The 19,551-nt window shown below is 35.6% G+C and overlaps 1 protein-coding gene across 1 annotated transcript in view; it reads right to left on the minus strand.

Moving 5' to 3' along the window:
- SUCLA2 (succinate-CoA ligase ADP-forming subunit beta) overlaps positions 1 to 19,551 on the minus strand; it is a 47,206-nt gene that overhangs the window by 2,399 nt on the left and 25,256 nt on the right. The window contains exons 5-10 of the mRNA XM_044668225.1: positions 15,139 to 15,267; positions 11,263 to 11,401; positions 9,151 to 9,312; positions 8,917 to 9,059; positions 1,940 to 2,060; positions 884 to 972 (exon numbers count right to left, since the gene is read on the minus strand). Coding sequence (XP_044524160.1) covers positions 884 to 972; positions 1,940 to 2,060; positions 8,917 to 9,059; positions 9,151 to 9,312; positions 11,263 to 11,401; positions 15,139 to 15,267 — 783 coding nt within the window. The remainder of the gene's footprint in view (positions 1 to 883; positions 973 to 1,939; positions 2,061 to 8,916; positions 9,060 to 9,150; positions 9,313 to 11,262; positions 11,402 to 15,138; positions 15,268 to 19,551) is intronic.

Below are 19,551 nucleotides of genomic sequence, written 5' to 3' on the forward strand. Positions count from 1 at the left end.
AAATAATGTTTGGGAAAAAGTGGGGCAAAAAATAAGTTAAGTCTATTTTCATACCACAAAACTACCATGCATAATATGTATTTGTGATTGTGATGCTTTATATTAAAAACTTGAAAAAGAAATACCACAATTTTCTCTAGAACCCTTTATTCATTTGTCACAGAATCAGGGTCCTACAAACACAGTTTGGGAAATTTTGTTTTGGCCTTTTTGGAAAAAAAGAGCAAGAAAAATAAGCATTCTGAGTTAATAACCCCCCTAAACGAAACAATATTTGACTAGAAATCATTAACACGGTAATGAAATTATCAATATTTATCTTGGGTCATTAAAGAATATTGGATTTAAAGGGTAGCTAGGGTACCACAGTGAATAGAGCACAAGGCCTGAAATCAGGAGGACTTGAGATCAAATCTGACCTCAGACACTTCCCAACTGTGCCACCCTGAGCAAGTCACAACACCATTTGCCTTGTCCTTCTTTCTAAAAGTTATTACTAAAACCAAAGGTAAAGGGGCAGCTGGGTAGCTCAGTGGAGTGAGAGTCAGGCCTAGAGACAGGAGGTCCTAGGTTCAAACCCGGCCTCAGCCACTTCCCAGCTATGTGACCCTGGGCAAGTCACTTGACCCCCATTGCCCACCCTTACCAATCTTCCACCTATGAGACAATACACCGAAGTACAAGGGTTTAAAAAAAAAATGTTACTTAAAAAACCAAAGGTAAGGGTTTTTTAAAAAGAGTAATATTGAATTCAATACTGTGCCAATTTTTTAAATTCAATTAAGAATTGTTGTTGGAAAAGAATTACCAGTGCTCTCCACATTTTTAAGAGGCAAAGAGTATATACTTTGGAATTCTTAGATCATTAACATCTCCTGCTTACCATTTTAGCAGCTTCATCCAAGTCATCACAAGCAAGAATTTTAAGTCCACTATCTGCTATCAATGCTTTAGCATCATCAACTCGTGTACCTAGGGAAAGAATCAAATACAAAAATGCATTCAAACATCTATACAAATATTTAGAATTCCTGTCACCAAAGGCCCAAGAGGTAAAATTGTTTGAGCCAGAACATAGTACAGTCAGATAATCCAAGTTTATGATCAATAAGATATCTCAAAAGCCCTAACTTATGTGTTATATTACAACAATAAAATCAGGATATTAATTCACAAATTTCACAAAAATTGAGATCTATGAAGTGACATTGTAAAATAAGATGTCAATATATATGCTCTAAATACTAGAATAATTTAATTCTATACACATATTCATAGATTCTATTGTTTTATAAAGAACTAATTCTTTAAAGCACCTACATTTTTCAATATGGTAGGCCCGTGGTGGCAAACCTATAGCACACATGCCAAAGATGGCATGCAGAGACTTCTCTGTGAGCACATGCAGGTCCCTGGCTTGGCCAGCTGGGAGCCTGGTCCCAACCCCAAGCACAGAAGATGGGGCATTCTAGCATACCTGCACTGTTGTAGGGCCTGAGTGCAGCCAAGAGTAGTTGCCCTCAATGGCCATAGGGGCTTAGTGTGAGAGTTGCCACCAAGAGCCAAGTGGCGGGGCAGCCCGAGCCCCACTTGCCAAGCCTGCCCAACAAGAGCAGCCTAACAGTATTGCTGGCCCTGACCCCAGGCTGGTAACCTGGGCCCGCCTTCCCAAACAAAAGTATGGGGCACTGGAGTCACGCCAGAGCTCAGCCCTGGGTTGGCCAGCCTGCAGTCTCACCCGGCCCCTGAAAGCAGGGGTGGATGAGACACTGCATCCAATCAGGGGGTGAGGCACGCAGTTTGGGAGGTGAGCAGGGCATGGCATGGGGTCCCTAAAAAGTTCCAAAAAGTTTGCCATTACTGTGCTAGGTCATCTAGGATAATGATTTTCAAGGGATTACAGATCATGTAAGAAATTTAAAATTTCTTGAATACTCACCTTGTAACCGTACCACAATAGGTATTTTAATATCCAAATCCTTTACTGCCATGACTATACCTTGTGCGATAACATCACACCTCATGATTCCTCCAAAAATATTAACTAGAATAGCCTGTACCTGTGAAAAAAAGCATATTTGGAAGATTAACATTACAAAAAAATGTGAACTTTATTTAGTATGCACTCTCCTAAGACTAGTGAGTGCCTCATATACACCATTATGTCTGCCCAGTTCTATTTTAGCATTACATTACATTCTATCCATCTTTCTCAAATTTACTCTGTTTATATTCATATCCTTTTTCTGTACCTTCTGGACTAGAAATCATGGCTCAACCTCAGATTCTGAACTTTCATCCAAGGTTGAGTCCATACTGTCTGAATGGTGAGGACTTCACATGGTTTCTAAGCCAGCTGAGTCCAGTTGTGTTTCACATTGTACCCTAGCCAATCTTCTTACCTTGCCTCTCCTTACCCTTTTGGCTTTCCAACTCAGTAATCATAAATCAATACTGACACTGCTACTTGCTAGGATTTACTAATCAACTAACTCTTTGCTAATCAATTTCTCTTTGGCTCCATTGCTTTCTAACCAAAACACCCCTTCCTAACCACCACTCCCCTAGATGTTGTCTCCTCCCATAAGAACATAAGCACCCTGATGGCAGGGACAGCTTCAATTTGTATTTATTTTTTTTGTACTTAGCATTCTGCTTGATACATAACATTTGTATTCTTTCATTTATTCATTTGCTACTTTAAAAGTGAAAGCATATTTACAATTTGTTTACTCTTACTCGAGACCAAACTGACATCTTCTCTCCAATTTTCATCATCTAAAATCTATAAGTACATAATCCATTCTAAAACACAGACTCAGAGATCTCTCAGATCACCTAGTCCAACCCAAACAAGAACTCTAATAAATAATCATCCATCATTCACTTAATGAAAGTGTCCACTATACTTAAGCACGAGTCCTGTACTAAATGCTTTAAAAATGTTATCACCATCCTAAGGAAGCTGAGGCAGGCAGAAGTGGTTTGTCCAGGGGCACACAGCTAGTGTCAAAGACTAGGTCTAAATTCAATTCTTCCTCACTCCTGGCCAAATGCTCTATACACTGAGTCATCAAAGCTACCTCTTAAATTATGGGAAACCTACTCCCTCCTGAGGCAAACCGTTCCACTTTGGGAATTATTCTCTTTGTAACTTCTATATATTGGTGGTAATGTTCTGCCTCCTGAAGCACTGCAAGATAAATATAATTCCTCTTCCATCCTTCAAATACTTGAAAGCAGCCAATTCTCTTTTCCAGGCTAAAGATCTCAAGTTCTTTCAAGTGATCTTTAGGAGGTGTTATGATACAGAAGAAAGACCACAATCAGAGAGAATTTAGATTTAAGTCTCAGATTTTCCACTTATCACTTGTCAAGTCATTTAACCCCTCTGGGCCTCAGTATATTCATCTCTATTAAATAAGGAAAATCCTCTAAGATCCCCTCCTGATCTAAATCGATGATTCTATGAACTCTAAGAGATCTTCCAGCTCTGAATCTATGCCCTTATAAAGGTAAGGCATTTGCTCCTCCTGTCTTCACACTGTCCGAGGCATCCTCTGGACACGCTCCAACAAGCCCTAAAATGTGGGATCAAAAACAAAACAAGATTCCACCTGACCAGAGTAGAGTGTACGTTTGCACACTTCTATCTCTGTAATTTCTAGCCCCTACTCTGGTTTTGTCCTCTGAATCTTAGCAGAAGAATCTTTTCTTCCACATAACTGCTCAAGTACTATCTAGCTGTTATGAATGTTGTTCAGTCATTTTTCAGTCTGATTCTGTGACCCCATTTGCCATTTCCTTGTCCAGCTCATTTTACAGTAAGGAAACTGAGGCAAACAAGGTTAAGTGACTTGCCCAGGTTTACACAGCTAAGTTAAGTGTCTATGGCCAGATCTGAACTCAGAAAGATGAGTTTTCCTGCCCTGGACCAGCACTCTTATCTACTGCCCCAATGCTAAAACGTCCTCAATACTTCCAATCAATCTTCTTAAGCATAGTATTATTTAGTTCTCTCATCAACTTGGTTGTCATCTTCAGGATATGTTCCAGCTAGACTATATGTTTCCTACAACATAGTACCTTAAACTGAATGCAGTACTTCAAACAATAAAAATCACATTTAAGAATGCTAACATTTATACACCAGTACCATTATCTCTCATAAGTACATGTTCCCAAAATTATAAAGAAGGTCAATTAGGTATTTATGATTTGACATGAAGATATGTAATTTACACATAACTTTTCAAGAACATGTTTACCTGTAAAAAAGGTCAAGTTGAACTAGCAGGACATTTTATAATATACTTGTTTTCCTTTAATCAAAAAAGGAATTAGTTCAACATACTAACTGAATTTCTTCTCTTTCTAAAATAATATATTAAAATCTAGTGATGTTCTGAGAGAAAGAGCTCAAAACTGGCAATACTGTATTTAATAATAAAAATAGCTGCTGCTGTGACAAAATAAAGAACAAATGAGGTCATTAATATAAAAAAAAAATCTGCTAAAAGATACCCATGAAAAAGGGCAGCTGGGTAGTGCAGTAGATAAAGTACAGGGACCCAGAATAAGGAAAACTCAGCTTTCTGAGTTCAAATCTGGCCATAGGCACTTACTAATAACTGTGTGACCCTGAACAAGTTACTTAATTCCATTTGACTCAGTTTCCTCATCTATAAAATGAACTGGAAAAGGAAATAGCAGTATCTTTGCCAAAAAAAGCCTCAAACTGGGTCACAAAGAGTCTGAAACCCCTGAACAGCAACAAGCATGAAAAAAGACCAGTGAAAGTGAAACTAGCTAGATCACTGGAAAAAAGATAATGTGTCATTTGAATCAATTACACATACTCAGCCAATGTGCTAGGCCAATTGTGCTTGACAGTAAAGCTAAATGAGAAAGTGAAACTGTGTAAACTACAAATGAACTCTTAACAAGACATTTAAACAATATTTGTATTTGGCACACCAACTCTGTGCAGGAGAACCTAGACCATGCCCAGATTTATCAATGGCTTTTTGAAAATGATATTAATACAGCAATATTGCACGGTGATCAACTGTGAAAGACTTAGTTACTCTTGGCAATACAATGATCTGGGACAATTCTGAAAGACTTATGACAAAGAATGCTATCCACCTCCAGAGAAAAAACTTTTGTGAGTCAGATGCAGATCAAAGTATACTATTTACAAATTAGTTTAGTTACAGTTTTACTTTAAGGTTTTGGTTTTACATGAATATTCTCTTACAACAATGACCAATATGGAAGTACATTTTGCATGATAATGCATGCAATAACATAAATCTGTGATGGCAAACCTATGGCACACATGCCAAAAAGAGCACGCAGCATCCTCTCTGTGGGCATGTCTACATTTTTTTTTTTAATAGAAAGCCAGAGGGCCTGGGGCAGAGCTGTTCCCTCACTCCCTGTGCCTAAAGACTTCCCCACTTTACCCACTCCTCTGCCCAGCAGCCCAATGACAGAGCTTCCTCCCTCCCCTGTTGGGGGGGGGAGGGAGGGTAAAGCAGGGGGGAAGGAACATGGCACTTGGTCTCTGGAAGGATAAGGCACTCAGTAGCAGGGGGTGGGAGGGTGGGGGAAGAGGTTTGAGGTGGGGGCAGGGTCTCACACTCCATCTCTAAAAGGTTTGCCATCACTGACCTAGACCAAATTGCTTACCACCTCCAAGAGCAGGAGGGAAGGGAGCAAGAGAAGACAACTTAGATCTTATGATTTCAGAAAATGTATGTTGAAGATTGTTATTACATATAATTGGAAAATAAAATATTTTTGAATTAAAAAAATATTAATGACCACAAAAAGAAAATGATGTTATTATGTAGGCCCAAAGAGGTTAAATGATTTTCCAAGGACCTGGTATATAGAAGGTCAGGTACTTAATAAATCCTTGTTGACTTAATTTAACCTAGGGCAGTAATAGCAAATCTTTTCAAGAATGAGTGCCCAAACTGCAACCTTCACACTGCATGTGAATCCCTTGCCTTACCCCTGATAGGGGAAGGAAGAAGAGCTCCCATTGGGCTGCTGGGCAGAAGGGCAGGTGATGAGAGAAATGTCCTCAGGTGCAGTGGAGAGGGGGAAGGGAGTAGTCCCCCCTCCAGCATGTGTGCCATAGGTTCGCCAACACAGACCTAGGGTATCAAAAAACAAAAGTGGCAGATCCAGGATTTGAACCTAGATCTTCTGACTCAAAATCAAAATAAAAAAAAAAAACCTTGTCCTTTACAACAGGCTACTTAACAGAATCAAATAACTGGCCTTTACTAATAAGCTTAGGGATCTACTGAAATGCCCTGTTAAATAGAATGTTGTTGTTTTGGGCTTATGGATGGTGTTTGGAAAACAAATTTTGTCTAACGACAACAATAATAACAGGTAGTATTTTCTATAGCACTTTAAGGATTGAAAAGCATATATATGTTCTTATTTAATCCTCACAACTTGTGAGTTAAATGATTTGAAGAGAATCAAAATAGCTAGTGAGTGTCTAAAAAAAGGTTTTGAATTCAGGTTATTTCTAACTCCAAGTCCAACACTGTGCCACCTAGCTATCATATAACACATAGCACAAAGTTGTGTTTAACCAACTTTACAATTAAAAATACAAATACCCAGACACACACACACACACACACACACACACACACACACACACACATATACCAATGGCAATTTATAAATAACAATATAACCTACTCAGTCATATTGTTATATACAACATATTAAAATTAAGTATGTGTATATATTTTTTATTTTAGTGAATGTATTTACTGATTCTAGTTTACTTTTTTCAACTTTGCATTATTTATATTCATCATTCATTTCTTCCCCTTGATTTTTTAAAAGAAAAAAGCAAACCCTTTTGTCAAGAGAGGCAATTTAGTGTGGTAGAAAGAAGGTAAGGTTTAGAGTCAAATGCCATCTCAAATGTTTAATTGAGAACTCCAGAAAAATCACTTCACCGATATAGGCCTCTGATAACTCCCCAAGATTTATCTACTTAGTTACAGAGGAACAGGTTGATTTCTGTTGGAGGAAAGCATTCCCACATAGTTCTCCATTGTGACAAAATAAAAGATCCTTTGCTCAGCTGAAGAGATTTCTTTACTTGTGAACTTTCTTGACCAATATCTGAAAAGCTTCCTATATTTGTCATCTAAAGCATTAACTATCTCTCTCACAGCTTTGTGTCACCTGCAAATCTGACAACCATGATGTCTAGGCTATTATTCAAGTCACTGAGAAAAAAAAGATTAATAGTATATGATGAAGGACAGCTCCTCGGGTTCCTCCAATTAAAATCTCCTGTCAATGCTGACATAAACCTACTGATAACTACTTTTCAAGTCTGCCCAAGTCTACTATCATTCAATTACCATCACTCCATCTTATCCATAAGAAAAACTAGATTGTTCCCTTGGGTTATCCATCCAGTTAGTAATTGTCAAAAAAAGGCAATGAGATTAGTCTGATGTGACCTAGTCTTCATAAAGCCATGTTGGCTTTTTGTGATCACTATTTTCTTTTCCAGGTGTACATTAACCATCCTTTTAATAACAAGTTCTAGAATTTTTCCAAGAATTAAAGTCAAAATCACTGACCTATAATAATAATAATATTTAGTTGAACCTTTCCAGTTCGAACATCATTTTCCTCAGAAAAGATAAACAGAAATACTTCTGACTATTGTTATCTCTTTATGATACAAATAATACATCATCTTCATCAAATGGAATCTATTTCTTCGCTTCTTGCTCCAAATATAGCCTGAAAAAATTTTTGTAGTGTCAGTTCATTTTGAGTCTTCTCAATATGACAGTTAAGTTCACTGTATTCTCTTGAATTTTCCTTGATTCCTTTTCTTCTATCTTTTAAATATTTCTTTTCTTAAAATAGCTCATTCGTGACCTTATTAAGCAACCATGTTTATTAGTTTAGTAATTTACTAGTAAGTGCTTAATAAATCCTTTTCACTTATTCATATAAATGCTTGCCCTTTCCCTTTTTCTTTGGAGTTATCTTCAACGATCCTTTTAGAATTTTTTTAAGGGCTTTCCATCTCCCTTGTGTCATATTCCACTTTGGAGTCTCTGCTCATCTTTTTCTCTCAATTTTTTTTTTTTGCAATAAGTTATCCTAGACTAGAGAACTTAGTTCTCTTCTTTTACTATTAGAGATGACATAGTCACTTTCTTCCAAAGTTACAAGCACATCATCAAATTTGTTAGTTAAAATTATTTCTCTAGAGCTAAATATTTTCCCTACTTGCTGCTTCCTGAACTTTCTTCAAAATATTTGTCAGTAAGGTAGGTATTTATCAGATGTTCCACTTTCAGCAGAATTATGTTTTTGATAAGAGTTGCTTTCTTAGGCCTTTTCCCTTTTCCTCTATTACCTCCCAAACAAACACATAAATTCAAGTTTATTTACTGTCAAGTCTAAATAGAAAAGTTAAGTTTTCTAGGTCCTAACTAAAATAAAAGGACAAACCACATGACATAGTATGCTCCTTTAAATTATTTTTTTCAATTCTCTCTCTCTAAGCAATTTGGGGTTAAGTGACTTGACCAGGGCCACACCAATTCTTTTTTGCTAGTTTAAAATTTGTGAACAAAAGTCAAATTACGCCTTCCATTTTTTCAAATGTAACAAACAAACACAAAGAACAATCATCTACTATTACCTTCAATATGCTACTGGGAAAAGGAAAAAGGTATTTTAAAATCAGAATAATGACATTTCCCTGGATTAATTTTCTCTTTAAGAAAATAAGTCAAAAGTTTCCAAATATTGCCAAATTTTAATCATATACGCTAAAAAAAAAAAAAGTCAATTCTTTGACTCCATTGTTTAAATTGTGAAATATGGTCCTATTCTTACCTTTTTATCTGAAGTTATAAGTTTAAATGCTTGTGTCACTTGATTGACTGTAGCGCCACCCCCAACATCAAGAAAATTGGCTGGAGTCCCTCCATGAAGTTTTATTATATCCATTGTGGCCATAGCCAAACCAGCACCATTTACTGTTAAAGGTAGGGGGGGAAAGACAAATTTTACAAACCATATAAACAAAAATTATATCTTAACCAATCACATACAATATATATGCAGTACCTAAACACCCTATGTTCCCATCTAAGCCTATATAGTTGATATCTGCCTTAGCTGCATCCTTGTCTCTCTCATCTTCCTGAGTCCAGTCTTGCAGGTCAAAGATTTTCTTTTGGCGATAAGATGAGTTGGAATCAAAATTGATCTTTGCATCCATACACAGCACTTAAAAAGAACAGAAACATAATCTTAATTTTGAGTCAAAAACAAATAATTTCTAAGAATATTCCTATTCTAGATTATCAAATACTCTTCAGTTAAGAAAAGGCATCTACTCTTATTACTTTACTAACAACAAAGATTTCGTTTATGTCCCCACTGATATGAGTTATGGTCAAGGACTGCCAGATTAAGCAAAAATCATCCCTGTGAGTTGTCTGCTCTTGGGCTCCTCCTCACAAACCATCTCACTTACAGGCAAATGAACCTGAAATAAAAAGCAGCTGCATCCAAAAGCTAAATAAAAGTCAAGAATTATGGTGTGGCCATATAAAATAATAGTTTAAATAGAATAATTTACTCATACATTAATTCTGTGCATCCAGAACGTCACCATGAAAATAAGGATAGCAGCTAATATGTCTTTATTTCTGCAAGTTTTCAGGCATATAATCCAATAATATAAATATAAGAAGCAAGAGAACTTTAAACAAAATAGACAGTAAATATATCCCTCCAAAAGGTGCACATACACTGAATATTTTTGAAATGAGTCACTTAAAGGACTCCTGTGGTGATTTATTTCTCTTATGACATAAATAATTGTCCCTTCCCTAAAATTTCTTATAGCAGATTAAGATTTTTATATTTTTTGTTTAAAGTACTATACAAATGTGTTTATTAAAGTACTTTAATAATTACTTTGTAGATAAACTACTCTGAACCTGCAAATTTTCATATTCTAAAGTATGTACTTATATATTGATAGTCTGAAGTCTGTAAGAGACTTTAGAGAATATAAAATGACATTAAAAGTGGATTCACTTTCAGTTTTAAGTATATTATTAACAAGGTCAAGGTAGGGAATCTGACAACTATTCAGAAAGTCTACAGAGAAGAAAGCAACTTGAATATAACTTCCATTTCCATAGAAAAATATGAAACCAAACCACAAAAAGCCAAAAGAAAAAGGTCTTTTCCTTCTATTTCGTCTTGCCATTATTTATCAAAGTATATAATTATATATAGTAAGAAGAAGCAGAGGCATAGTCAATTCAAGCCAAGAAGAACTAGGTTCAAGTTTCACTTCTGACAGATATTGGCTGTGTGACCACTGGAAAAAAGGATCACATAAGCTCTCAGTCCCTAAGCAATCCTTTAAGACTATAATTTCATAAGAAAAAAAACTTGGAAAGACCTACATAAAATAATGAAGAGTGAACAGATTAGAACAAAAGGAGAGGGTAAGATACCTAGGAATTTTGATGTAACCAATAAATAAGTTAATTAATAATAACTTTTTTTAAAAGACTATAATTTGCTGAGAAAGTGTCAAATTGCATTAGGAAAAGGAGTTTCCTTTTCTTGGTTTTTCCTACAACAATGAAATCACAGGTCCAATCCCTATCTCTAATCTATTAAGTATAGGGGGTTAAACTAGGATGCAAAGTCTTAAAAGAACTCAAAAAAACACAAATACCCACAAACAATATTCACTACCTTATACGACACATTATAAAAACATAACCAAAGAATTATGAGATAAGTATCAATCTTAAATACTAATGTTCTAATATTTATCTTAGTATTTTAATCAAAAAGATGAGCAAAAGGTTTAAAATCCTGCATTTCTTCAAAATCAGTGTTAACAGTCATAAATCCTTCTAACACCTAACTTCTATCTTACTCTCTCTGGAAATGTGCACTAACTCCTGTGCCTGTATCTGAAGAATTTGTTTTAACATAAAGCTTAACATGTTAAGATAAAACATTAACTATTAACATGTTTCTCTGTGTATTATTACTCTGCTTTAAAATTCTAAGTCAAAAGTTAAGGATACTGAACTAAAGTTACTGAATGTAATGTTACACAAAGGATATAAATATATATGTATAGAGAGAGAAATAAAGATAATGCTTGATAAATACTTTTAATGATGAAAGATGATACTTTACCTCCTCCATCCGCATCTTCTACCATTGGATTTATTTCTACCATGGTTGCATCATATTTCAAAAATAGTTCATACAACTTGACCATGTTATCTGCTGCTGAGTCCACAAGACTTGAAGGAAATCCCATTTTCTGTGCAAGCTGAATCAACACAGCACAAGTATTTTCTTCTAATTTTTCATGTACAAGCAATATATTTTGATAATAGAAAGTTATTTTGCAGTGACACAAATTTAAAGCAAAACATTTTTAAGTATTTGTTAACGTTTTTGAATTACAAAAGAATCCTGGTAAAAGTATACAAAGTGAGTCAGGCAGTGAGTACAGCCAAGTGGAAGGAGCGCTGGACTGAGGGTCAGAGAACTCAAGTAAGTCCAAACCTAGGCTCTACTACTGTTTGACTACAGGCAAATCATTTCATTTCTCTGCTCCTCAGTTTCTTCAACTGCAAAATCGGGGTGTTAAATCAAATCTTTAAGGTCTCCGCCACCTCCAGATTATGATGATGTGGAAAAACATTAATGAAAGAAAATGATACTCTGAAAAAAAATAAACTTCAATATGTACCTAAAAGGATAATCCAATCTATTTTAAAATAATTTATTTTAAAATAAATGAAAGAAAATGATACTCTGAAAAAAAATAAACTTCAATATGTACCTAAAAGGATAATCCAATCTATTTTAAAATAATTGGGCTCATAAATTATATCCTAAAATGATCATTAAGCCAATTTACATAACATACCAGAGCTAGAAATCTATTTTGCAAGGAGGTATCAAGACTGAATGTTGGTGCAACTGACCTCTCAGGTGCCTTTAGGCTTGAATAATTCTGAGAAAACTGCCAAATTACCTCAAACAGTAATAAATTATTTCCTCTCCAAGATTCTCTTAGTAAAAATATTTCCCCAAACACAGCAATGTGGAACTGAGATTTAATGGTTAAATGAATCTTAAAAATTTAGACAATAAAAAATCAGTCATGGAAAGCATATAAGAGCTTAAATTACATTTAGCAGAATGACTAAAGGCTAATTATCTGCAGTGTGTCCTTTTACACTTACTTTGACACATTCTTCATTTAAAGTACAATCTGGTCATGACTAAAATTTCAAAGTTTAAATTTTATTAATAGCTATGTCACAAGAACTATTCATATTACATTTAAGCTGTTATACTTATTCTCAAAAAAATAGGCATTTTATAACTTATAAAAGCCATCATATTTTTCCTTTCAAGTTATCTAGATTCTGACATTTTGTAAAGGGCAATAAAAAAAATATGAGACTATACAACAAACATACTAGAACTTATATATCTAAATGAGTTCTGATCTCCTTCAAAGTAGATAACTTGGGAAGCTATACACTTATTCTAACAATACTATTATTCATCAAAACATTTTTAGAATTCCTTTGATATTGACTACATAGACTGTAATATATGTTTATGAATACGGTCAACTACTGAATCTTCATCAGATGAGGATAGATATAATTCTTGAAAACAGCAAAAAAGTTGCTTGGAATCAAATCTGGTAAGCAAGGTAGTCAATCTAGCTGGGAAACCGCATTTTTGGTCAAAATCTATTTCTCAGAAAGTATACTGAGAGCCAAGACACTGACAAAGCAAACATGCCAACTACCGAGCCACAGTTTACTTTTTTCTTTCTTTCATAAAAGGAATTTCTTGAATGCTTCTCAATTTTTATATTACAAATGTGGAATTGGTTGAATTTACAGGTTACATTCTACATGAACAATGACAATGATGCCAAAGAAATTGTTAGCAATTTCAAAACAAAACAGTCTGCTGCTAAGGCAACTGATTGATTGGGGTATGGGAGGGAGGCTGCATTGTCAATAAAGCGTCCTATAGATTTAATAAAGTAAACAGAAAGGAAGAGTCTAGTGAACAGGCATTCTCTGAACATTACTCTCCAAAATTACTATGACCAGATTCCATTTTTCAATCCCTATTTCTGACCTCAGTCAATCTATATACCCTGTACAAACTGGCATTGGAAAACATCTCATGGCAATGATTTTTCCCTCTCATGTGTCAAATCTCCATGGAAAATAACAATGCTTTCCACAGGCGGAGATCCTGATCCAACGTTAATCTGAGGATTCTACATCCTAATAACAAAAAATCAACATTGCAGGGGTGGTATGGTGCAAAAACTACTGAATGTACAGTCAGATGACCTAGGCTGAAGAGCTGGTTTTTATCAGATGTGTGTCCTTTGGACACTTATAGCCTCTGTCTCTGTTACTTCGTCTACAAACTTGAGGAAAATAACATCTTCCCTGCTTTCCTAAAGAGGCTATTGTGTAAGCTTTACACTAAAGAAGAGATATAAAAAGACACCTCTCCCCATTCCTTTGTACATGGGTCTGAATCACTGCATATCATTAGATTTATTCAGTGTGTTCATGAATTTTACTGAACTTTTTTCTTTTTTCCTTTTTATTTCATTCTTTAAAAATTCTTTTTTATAAAAAGATAGAGAGGGAAATGAGAGAGAAAAGGGAAATGTAGGCAATGTGAAAATAAAAGGGATAAATAAAAATTATTTTTTTAGATCCTTATCTTCTGTCTTAAAATTAATACTAAGTATCAATACCAAGACATAAGAGAGGTGTAGGTTAAGCAACTGGGATTAAGTGACTTGCCCAGGGTCACGCAGCTAGGATTTATCTGAGGCCAGATTTGAACTCAGGACTTCCTGTCTCCAGGCTGAGCCACTTAGTTGTCTCAAAAATCTATTTTTAAAAGAGGCAATATCAAATGAAAAAATATGTGAAAAAACTCTACAAATTCATTGCACAATGCAAATGAAAAGTATTTATTTACTTATGCTTCTTGGTTTCTTAGACTTGAACAAGAAACTATGGTTTTTTGGATTTCAGGTATATTGGAATTTTCCGAGATTGACTGAATTTTGTCCTAGTCACAAGGAAGCACTATGTATCATAATCTGCTACTAATTTCTTCAAAAATATGGAATAAGTCCAGCTTTCCTTTAAATATCAGAAGAAATGTCAAGTCTGCATTGTTTAATATGATTATTCCCAAAGGTGGCACAATATTCACAGAATATATGAAGTTTTCTCTTTATTCTTTTAACTAAATTTAACTATACATATGATTTATAATTATAATCCTCCTAGCTAGTCATTTATCTGAATAAAATCCTAAAATGCCATAGGCATTTCACTTTTGAAAATTAACTCTTAGAAACATTTTTAACATTTTCATTAGTACTATAGAGAATTTAATAACTTCTTTGTTCATCATGATGGTTATTACCCCTACCTATCTTGTTATCTTTTATAAAAATCCAAAATTCTAGCTCTCAATAGTACTTTATTCCCAGTGGGTTTCTCTTCATAGGTCAATTTTATGCATGTTTATGCATAAAATATGCAACAGGTGCATATTTAATTTCATATGAAATATAGTATTAATCTTTTGTTATAAATAAAGGGTCACTCATTTTTACATGGACATGAAACAGTATATACTTCTACACTCTATTGCTACTACCAGTAGACAATATCAAAACTTGAAAATGTGACTACCATACATTGATTTGTGTTGTGAACATTTCTCCTGAACTTCAACAAACGAAAAACAAAAATAAATCTTAAGATCTTACAGACACACCTTAAAAGAGCAACTGATCTCAAACTATAAGACTAGAAAGAAGCAAAGCCAGTGGATTAAGGACTAGTGTTGAAGTCATGAAGACTAGGTTCTGAGTCCTTCTTCTAAACCATACAGCAAGGTCACAGTATGCTTTGGTGTGAATTTTACTTTTCTTTAGTGCTTGTAAAAATTGAAGAACTGAGAAAGAGTCTTGAAGCAATTTACCCTGACAGCTTGTTCCTTTTTGATGCCTTCTACAATATCAATAGGTTCCTTAAATATTGCTTCAGGATTCTCTGCTGCAACATCCTCAATGTTGACACCACCTTGAGCACTCCCAATCAACACAGGACCCTAGGTAAAAGACAAGAGTCAGGTTTTAGCTCACTCAACAGCATTTCTGCTATATGTGACAGACCAAATTGCTAAATGAATGCAAGAGGGCAAAGAAAACATTAAGCCTATACTCAAGAAGGGGAGAAGGGACATATCTATTGAAATAACTGAAGAATACTTTGTAACAATGGGATCTTTCAAAATATATCACATAAGCTGAATACTGAGTACATAGTGCTGAATCTGTATACTTGGACTAAAGAGATTTAGCTCAAAGAAGGCCACCTGGAGTGGGTTATTTTTGAGTTAGGTTATCAATACGGAAGACCAACGATGAGAGAGGTTAAAAAAGTATATGCAAAGTATTTATGAAAATATCTCAGAGAAGCATTTGGTCTAAGGCCAAGAATGATGCATTTGGAGTCTGGCAAGTTGTGCCTGAGTGCTAACTTTGCTACTTACAACCTGTGTCTTCTTAAGCAATTCACAATAACTCTGGAAATTTTTGTTGCTATATATAAAATGTGGAAATGGGGAAGCCAGAAGCTGGACTTTATTATCACCGAGATACCCTCCAACATTAAGATTATGATTCTTATGACAAGCTCAAAAAATAAATAAATAAACCCTAATCCTGGCTAATTATGTATTCTGCAATATTCCCTAGTATTTCAGCAATGAATTAATTTCCCTAATACACTGCATACAAACTGAGCAGTCCTCAACTTATACGTGTCCCCTACATGCAATGAGCAACCCAGACAAGTGACCTACTGACAAAAGAAATTTCTTTCCCTCTCTATCCCTTGGGATTGTCCTCCCAGATCATGGTTCTCCTTTAGAAGGCTCCACAATGAACCAGGGCTTGGTGCACTCAAAGAGAGTATCACCTATAAACAGGATGATCTGGTAAGTTTCACTATTCAGAAAGAATCCTTCTATTATTTGGCATCTATGCCAACGAGCCTCTATGACAGGAATGAACACTTGTTTTCTGCCTCACTTAATATTAATAATCAGAGGGCCCAAGTTGTCTCTATTGTTACATTTTTCAAATAATCTTATAAGATTGTCTGTCATAGGCATTCACCAGAGATATAGCACTGTAAGGGACGTTGGATGTCATCTGATCCATCTAGTTCCATCCTTTAAAGATGAGGAAACTAGAGGTCCAGAAATGAGGTTGCTTGACCAAGATCACACATGTAATTAAACAGCAGACACACATACTATCTATACCCTGATACACTAACTGCAAATCCATAATTCTTTCCACTATGCCTTTAGGGCAATGTTCTGATCTACTAAATCAAAATATTTTTATAAGCAACAAATAGAAAGCAGAGTAGAATCCTGAAGTTCCTACATTTTTTAGTTGTCGAGATATAGCCTGCTGTAGAATATAATCTGTAAAAGCTTTCTTGTCCCCTTTTCATACCTTCATGAATGCCCTTAATACATTTGTTTATTATCCTCACAAAATTTATGTACAGAAAGTGGGCATATGTACTGGTAGGCACTGATACCCTCTTGACAGTTTCCTTTTTTTTTTGTAATAATAAAGTATAAGTTTGTTCTTTCTACTCCTTTAATATCTTCCCCATCCTCTGTAATAAGAAAGGAGCCAGAAAATAAATGTTTGATAGAGGGAAGATAGAGAAAGTCTTTGTAGTGAGTCTCTCTTCCAGCACTCCCCTGGGGCCGAATATACACTGGGAAACTTTAAGGGGGTATCACTCCAAAACTGGGTGACCTGGATGGTCCTGCTGTCCCACAGGAGTTGGGGGTGAGGCTTCCCCTATAAGAGGCTTCCCAATCCAATTCTGAATAAGGATGGGGTTCATACAAACCTCTCCCCAATCAGTTAATTTCACAGCAGGTGGTCCAGCTTCAAGATGGAGGCAGCCAGACCAAGCTGTGGTTCCCCTCTCCCTTGTTGTCTCTCAGGCACTTTGGAATGCTATCTGACTGATGAATGGCTTTTTATTATTCACAATTCGAGGACTGGGGAAAGGGGTAAAGGGCAAAGGGATTTTGGGGTGCCCTCTTCTCTATTTCTATGGGGTCTGTCACTTAGGAGGGAACCTTTGGGGTACCCACTCCTAAGCTTCTTGCCCCACCCCTTCTCCTTCTGTTTCTATTTCTAGTTTTCTGTTTCTATCCTTTTCTATAATTATAAGTTTTGACTGAAAGGGGTCTCTCAACAAGGTTTGATAATGGGTGAAAGAGACTAAGAGAATTGCTCCCAAAATGGAGTCCAAAAACTTAGCTAACTTGATGGTTGAAGTCTTGATGGGTGAGATGCGATGGAATGGCTTTGATCAGGGAATCAGGGTTTCAATTTACAATAGAAAGATCCTCAGGAAGCCCTCAGGACTGGATCCGAGCTAGGATGTCCACCTCCTCCCTCTCTCGGTCCTCTGCCCAAAGACCTCTCCTCTCCCTCTCTTCTCTGGAGAATCTCCCAGAATCCTCTCCATCTCAACTGTCAGCAACTGTCAGCAACTGTCAGCAACTGCCTTCTCTGGCTCATTTGGTCTCATCCCCCTTGCACCTCTTTATATATCTTGAGAATTGAATCCCCTCCAAATCCCACAAAACTATGTCACCTCTGCTAAGGGCCTTTTGCATATATTTGGTCTATCTGTTTTTCCCCATTTTTGTTTTCTTTCGTAACATTACTATAAGCAGCACATCTAGGACTTGTATGTCTAAATGTGGTGACTCCACTATCAATGTTGGATAAAAATGTTATGAAAAAGCTTAAAAGAGCTTTCCCCGTTTTTATCTGTATATTTCTTTCCTTCCAATTTCATCTTTAAACATCCTCAGGATGGCTTTACTTAATTGGTTCTCTCGGCAATTTTTCAAGTGATTATGTCCACCCAGCAGTTTTTAGGCTTCCAACAAACCCTATGGTTAGATCGACTGATTTTGAAGCTGTGTCCCTCGATATCCTGGACTTGATTGGCACAGTATCTTTAAAAACAACAACAAACTGATACAGCAACCAAAAGTGTTCTGTGGAATTTCTAGTTGCCAAAACAAATGAATCTTCAAGATTATTTTGGTCTTTTCTCACTGCAATGCTGGCTTTGAAATAGTTATGTAGTATGTGTAAAATCTATGTTAGATTGCTTGCCATCTCAGGAAGTGGGGAAGGGCATGAGAGTTTGGCTCAAAATTAAGAAAAAAAATTTAAATTATTTTTTTTTTTTGTGAAATTGAGGGGAAAAATATTATTTTAAAAATATAAATAATTGTATATCATTTCCTAGATTTCCCCAAATGAATATACAGCAGATATAAATTTGCAATGTTATCTAGAAACAAATCTGAACTTGCTTCAAATATATCAATATACACTCAGTTTCTGGATATAACACAACATAAAAACAAAACCCACCTACATTTACTACCAGCTAAAACTAATATAACAATGGCTATGTGACTAACATAGGAATAACCATAAATATAAGCACTCTAAATATTAAATGGATTTGTATCAATTTCTCAAAGATCACTGAAGAAAAATCATGCAAAATACACATACAAAAAGCACCAATTCAGGAAGAAGAAAGTCTTAAAACAGAATTATTAGACTTATTTAAAAAAAAAAAAAAACCTTTACCTTCTGTCTTAGAATCAGTATTAATTATTGGTTCCAAGGAAGGAGAGGTAAAGGCTAGGCAGTTGAGGTCAAATGACCTGGTCCAGGTCACACAGCTAGGAAGTATCTCCCTAGCTGACCCCTTTAGATTTACTTTTAAAAGTTACTAAATAGGGCAGCTGGGTAGCTCAGTGGAGTGAGAGTCAGGCCTAGAGACAGGAGGTCCTAGGTTCAAACCCGGCCTCAGCCACTTCCAGCTGTGTGACCCTGGGCAAGTCACTTGACCCCCATTGCCCACCCTTACCAATCTTCCACCTATGAGACAATACACCGAAGTACAAGGGTTTAAAAAAAAAAAAGTTACTAAATAACATATTTAGTAAAATGATCTGTAATGGCTTTCATACTTTTAGATGAGTTTTACTACCATCTAGTGTTATGCTTGAGGAAATAATTTCAAAGTACAAAATGAAAAAAAAAAATGTTAAAACTCAGAACTAAAAGTCTTTAGAGAGTAATGGGGAAATGTGGGGCCCAAAAAAATTGTCCATTGTAGCAATAATAAGTGACAGAGCTAGGATTCAAACCCAGGTTTGGAAACACCTTCCATTACCCCAATAGGAACAGAATAAACCAAAGTACTCACTCCAAATATAAGACTCTTTACACTAAACCATGCTATGCTCATCCCA

This window comes from Gracilinanus agilis, chromosome 3 (assembly GCF_016433145.1).
Source record: "Gracilinanus agilis isolate LMUSP501 chromosome 3, AgileGrace, whole genome shotgun sequence".
Lineage (NCBI taxonomy): Eukaryota > Metazoa > Chordata > Mammalia > Didelphimorphia > Didelphidae > Gracilinanus > Gracilinanus agilis.